Source organism: Neodiprion pinetum, unplaced genomic scaffold (assembly GCF_021155775.2).
Source record: "Neodiprion pinetum isolate iyNeoPine1 unplaced genomic scaffold, iyNeoPine1.2 ptg000129l, whole genome shotgun sequence".
Lineage (NCBI taxonomy): Eukaryota > Metazoa > Arthropoda > Insecta > Hymenoptera > Diprionidae > Neodiprion > Neodiprion pinetum.
This window is the reverse complement of record NW_027184486.1, coordinates 92,187-98,293: the sequence shown is the minus strand read 5'-3', so window position 1 is coordinate 98,293 and position 6,107 is coordinate 92,187. Positions and strand designations below refer to the sequence as shown.

General features: G+C 47.2%; 1 protein-coding gene across 1 annotated transcript; it reads right to left on the bottom strand.

Annotated features, from left to right (window-relative positions):
• Positions 1–3,956: 3,956 nt before the first annotated feature.
• On the bottom strand, positions 3,957–4,823 carry LOC124224298 (uncharacterized). The gene has a single exon (XM_046636575.1). The coding sequence runs from the start codon at positions 4,821–4,823 to the stop codon at positions 3,957–3,959; it is 867 nt and encodes a 288-aa protein (XP_046492531.1).
• Positions 4,824–6,107: the final 1,284 nt, after the last annotated feature.

Here is a 6,107-nt window from a genome sequence, read left to right as displayed (position 1 = left end):
TTAAAATTGAATTGAAAATTATAATATACATATGTATATATATATATATATAAAAATATATATATATATATGTGTATATATAAATATATATATATATATACATATATATATATATATACGTATATATACATTTATATATATTTATATTATACCTCAATATAATAGAATATAAATGAAGTTGATTGAGGTAAATAACGTAATAAAATAGGAAATAATTGTGATTGGAAAAAATTATAAAAAAAAGAAATAAAATAAAAAATTAGCGAATAATTAAAAATATTCAGGATTTTTCTGATAATTATACGTAATTTTAAAAAATTGAAATATTGTGGAAAAATTTTTTTTTATCAATTTCCCTCTTTTCAAGAGTGAACTGAAAATTATAACATACATATATATTCATATATATATGTGGGATCTGGATTACTGGGATCCTACGTATTTAAGCGTGCGATGGGTGAAATATAAAAGGATGTTTATTAGGTTTTACAGGTGCGTGTATACGGAGATCCGGTTATAGCGCGGTTACAATAACGGTACTCTAGCGTGTGTTGATTTTGACTATCTGCGAGGTGATGCGAAGGATCTTCGCTCTCGTTTTTGCCCGCTGGAGTGAGGAAAGCGCGCTGAGGATTATTTCCGAAATTGGGCGATAAACGCCGAGCATTGCCTCGCTCTAATACTAGACCGAGTGCGTGTATGTGGCAGGCGCCACATGTCTCCCCTTCTTGGAGAAATACTGTGTAGTATTTCAAGCTGGAAACAGAAAAAGAAAAAAAAAAACTGGCAAGATAAAAATTTGGGTTATTTCTCATTTCTTTGTCTTTTGCGTGCAGGTTTGTTGAGTGCGTGGATGGAGCGTAAGACGAAATTACAGCGCGAGTCGGACTTGTTTTTTCTTTTTTGAAGTCGCGGTCGTTGGGGCGTCGTTGTTTGCGACGGGCTGGTGTACGCTCAATGCTGACGGTCCGGCCGTGTCGTGTTGGCTTTGGAGTTCGTCGAGCAGCAGATACGCGGGTTTCAATCTGTCGATCGAAACTGGCGTGTTTCTTCCACGTAGTTTGACGGTCAAGTATTTCTCGTGCTTGTCGACGACTGGGTATGGGCCGTCGTACGGGGCGGAGAATGACGGTCGCACTTGGTCGTTTCGGATAAAGACGTGTGACGCGTTTGCGAGGTCTTGGTGCACAAAGATGCGCTGGTGTGTGTGGCGCGATGCGGGTTCTGGTGCCAGATCTTGGAAGTTCTTCCTCAGCATCCGTACCAGTTCGGGGGCGGTCGTGTCTTGCCTTGAGGGCGCAAGGAATTCGCCTGGCAGTCGTATCGGTTCGCCGAGGACGAGTTCAGCGGGAGTCGCTTCGATGTCCTCTTTGTACGCGGCTCGGAGTCCGAGTAGCACGGCGGGAAGCGCGTCGTACCACGTGTCCTCGTGACAGAGTAGCGCTGCTTTTAGCTGACGGTGGAGGCGTTCTACGAGTCCGTTAGCTTGCGGGTGGTAAGCCGTTGTGCGTTTGTGTTTGAAACCTAGGAGTTCCGAGAGTTTTTGAATAAGTTTGACTCAAATTGTCCTCCCAGGTCTGAAGTAATGCGCAAGGGAATGCCGAAGTGTGCAATCCACGATAGCATTAGCGCGTGAGCGACTTTCTCTGTTGAGCCGTCTTCGAGCGACACGGCTGCTGGATAGCGCGTGAAACGGTCCACGATCGTGAGGCATTTTGTGCGGCCTTTCGACGGCGGCAGCGTGACCAGATCGATGTGGATCTGTTCGAAGCGTCGAGACGGTGGTTCGAAATTGGCGATGGGCGAGACTGTGTGTCGCGATATCTTGCTGCGTTGGCAAGGCACGCAGCATCGAGCCCACTCGTTGCAATCTTTGTTGATCGACGGCCATACGTAGCGTTGAGCAATGAGGCGTCGAGACGCGCGTTGTCCGGGGTGTGCCGCTGAGTGTAAGGAATGGAACACTCGCTTCCTGAGGGGAGCGGGCACGTACGGGCGCACTGTACCTGACGAAGTATCACAGTACAGAGTCACATCTGGGTCCTGGTAACGGAGGCGTCTGAGGTCGAGCGCGTGGTTGTTGTTTTCTAGCAGTTGGCGTAGCTCGTCGTCTTCGCGTTGAGACTGCGCGAGCTCCTGTGGTGAAACTGCTGCTGCGATCGCGTCGACGCGCGACAGCATGTCTGCTACGACGTTTTCTGAGCCGGATACGTGTCGGATGTCGGAGGTGAATTGGCCGACGAGGTCGAGTCGCCTAAATTGCCACGGAGTTGCGCGCTCGGGACGTTGGTTGAACGCGTGAGTTAGCGGCTTGTGGTCCGTGTAGATGGCGATGTGCCGACCTTCGAAAAGGTGTCGGAAGCGTCTGACGGCTTCGTAGATTGCCTCGAGTTCGCGATCGTACGTCGACATCTTTTGCGCGGAGGGTGATAGTTTCTTGCTGAAGAACGCGAGCGGCTCCCATTGACCTTGGCGGTGCTGTTGGAGGGCGGCTCCGATGGCTCGTTCCGATGCATCTGCGAAGATTGCCCACTCGGCGTTCGTGTCTGGATGCACGAGGAGTGTTGCGTCGGCGAGGGCTCGTTTCGATTTTTCGAACGCGTCTTCGAGCTCGGCGTTCCACGCGATTTTTGTCTTGCCCTTGACCTCGGATCCTTCCAGGAGGCGGTTAAGAGGCGCGAGTGTTTCCGCCGCGTGTTTGATGAATTTTCGGTAGAAATTTATCGTACCGAGAAAATTGCGCAGGCCCTTAATGTTTTCAGGCTTCTTGAGGTTGGTGATCGCGTCGACGCGTTCAGGTAGCGGTTTAATGCCTTGCGCGTTGACTGCGTGACCGAGGAATTTTACTTCTGTTTGACCGAGACACGATTTCGCGGCGTTTATGACGAGTCCGTACCGTCGGAGGCGTTCGAACACGATGCGGAGATGTTCTCGGTGTTGTTGCGCGTCTCGCGAGGCGACGAAAATGTCGTCGATGTACACGAACACGAATGGGAGATCGCGGGTGACGTCGTCCATGAACCGTTGGAAGGTTTGCGCGGCATTTCGAAGTCCGAATGTCATGAACGGGAATTCGAAGAGACCAAACGGTGTGATGATCGCTGTCTTCGGGACGTCTTCGGGCGCGACGGGTATTTGGTTGAATGCGCGCACGAGATCGATGACGGAAAATATTTGGCAACCGTGACAGTTCGCGCAAAAATCTTCCAGATAACGTACGGGGTAGCTATCGGGCGTCGTGCGAGCGTTGAGACGACGGTAGTCACCGCACGGGCGCCATTCGCCGGATTTCTTGGGCACGAGGTGGAGAGGAGACGACCAGGGGCTGTCGGAGCGGCGCGCGATGCCCAGCTTAATTAATCTCTCGAACTCCTCTTTCGCGATTTTCAAACGATCCGACGCGAGACGACGTGCTTTACTCGAGACTGGAGGTCCGTCCGTCGTTTTTATGTAACGATACGTGTTGTGTTTAACGTCACGGACGGCTCCGTCTGGTTTAACGATATCGGGGAACTCGGCGATTATTTTTTCGAATTGCGGCGAGTTGTCGCAAGAGATGACCTTGACCGAGGCGTGATCGATGTGCGCGATCGAGCCTAGCGATGTGAGCGTTGTCGTGGTGTCGATAAGGCGGCGGCCTTTTAAATCTACCGCAATCCCGAAGTGGCTCAGGAAATCTGCGCCGATTGAGGCACGCGTGACGTCTGCCACGACGAAACGCCATGACAGGTCTCTGCGTAAACTGAGGTCGAGTGTCATTGTGGTCCAGCCGAAGGTGTCAATAGGCGAGCCGTTTGCGGCGCGTAATTGATAACCTGTCCTTGCTTTCCGCGCGGGGGCTCCTCCGGGGGGGATTACCGAGAGATCGGATCCCGTGTCCACCAAAAATTGCGTTCCAGTGGGTCTGTCTTTTACGAAAAGGCGGCTGGGTTGCGCGAGGGAATCGGTTTCAGCCATTAACGACTCCCGCTGGCGTTTCCCGGAAATTTACATCCCGCTGGGAAGCACTTCTTCGCGGAATTGCCGAATTTCTTGTGGTACCAACATATGTTCGATGTTGGTGAGAGTCCGCGTGTACTCGACTTGCTGCGTGAACGGCTACGCGAGCGTTCTTTTTTCTTGCTCGTTTTGTTTTGATTGCGGCGGCCTTGGTTTGATAGCTGTTCGACTTGACGTGTGAGTGCGGCTATTTGAGCTTCGGGGCTTGATACCGCCGAAACATTATTGCCTTTGTTTACTTGCTCGTGTACGCGATCGGCTGTCTCGCTTAGCTCGGTGAGCGTTAATTTGTTTTGTGCCACGAGGCAAATTCTAATATTTTCGGGGAGATGTGATAGCCAGCGCGCTTTAAGAATTTCCTCGTCTATGTCAGGGACGAGGCTACGCAGATGGCGTAAATGCGCTGATGGTGTGCGGTCACCAAGGCTTTCGCGGTCGAGGAGCTGTAAAATTTTTGCTTCTCTCGATTGAGAAAAACGCGCGATCAATGCTATTTTTAGCGCTTGGTACGGAAGGGTTACCGGGGGCGTGACGATAAGATTTTCTACCTCCGCGGCGTAACGCGTTGGTATGTTCGATATCGTGTGGTAGTATCGGCCGATTTCCGTTACAATACCCTGCGTTCGAAATTGCGCTTCCTGTTGCGCGAACCAGAGCGCTGGTCGTTCGGGGCAAAATGGCGGCACCCTGAGCCTTACGGGGTTCGGCGTCAGGGCCGGCGGTTGATCACCCTGCATTTCGTTTAGCGTTGACTCTCCTTGGCTCGGTTCTTGGTCTTCTCCCGGTCCTGTTCCTGAGTCTTCCAGAGCGTCCTGGTATATCATTCGCGTGTGCTTCGCACTGCAGCACGAGAGGGGTTTCACTCACTGATTAAGCACTCAAGGTGTCTATGAATTCACTCACGCAGCACAACGTCTCTGGGTGCTCGGCCTTGCGCGAGCGGGGAGGAAAAACACGCGGACACTCGTGAAAAGCAGCAATAAATTTTATGCGCGCACTACCACTTGGAGTCTCCGCCTTCGCGGTGGGAGCGAATAATAAGCGCGGCGAAAAGTTTTGGAGTCGATTTCTCAGCGCGCTAAGGGCACACTCGGCGTGGCGCGCGGGCGCGGGAAAAGAATCGCGAGAAACCGGCAGAAATATTCACGCGAGTGCAAAACGTTTCTATATCACGTCGGGGTCACCAATGTGGGATCTGGATTACTGGGATCCTACGTATTAAAGCGTGCGATAGGTAAAATATAAAAGGATGTTTATTAGGTTTTACAGGTGCGTGTATACGGAGATCCGGTTATAGCGCGGTTACAATAACGGTACTCTAGCGTGTGTTGATTTTGACTATCTGCGAGGTGATGCGAAGGATCTTCGCTCTCGTTTTTGCCCGCTGGAGTGAGGAAAGCGCGCTGAGGATTATTTCCGAAATTGGGCGATAAACGCCGAGCATTGCCTCGCTCTAATACTAGACCGAGTGCGTGTATGTGGCAGGCGCCACATATATATATATATACCTACATATAAATATATATATATATGTATACATATTTATATATATATATATATATAGATACATATGTAAATATGTATTTATATATATTTATATTATACATAAATATAATATAATATGAATGAAGGTAATTGACGTAAATAATGTAATAAAATAAAAAATGATCGCGAATGGAAAAAATTATAAAAAAATGAAATAAAATAAAGAAGAAGCAAATAATTAAAAATATTCGGAATTTTTCTGATAATTATACATAATTTTAAAAAATTGAAATATTGTGGAAAAAATTTTTCGTTTTCAATTTCCCTCTTTTTGAAAGTAAATTGGAAATCATAATATACATTTATCTATTCATATATATATATATATACCTACATATATATATATCTATATATATATATATATATATATATATATATATATATATATATATATATATTTATATATGTATATATTTATATATATTTATATGATGCATTAATATCATAAAATATGAATGAAGATAATTAAGGTAAATAATGTGATGAAATAAAAAATGATTGTGAATGGAAAAAATTATGAAAAAATGAAATAAAATGAAAAATAAGCGATTGATTAAAAATAT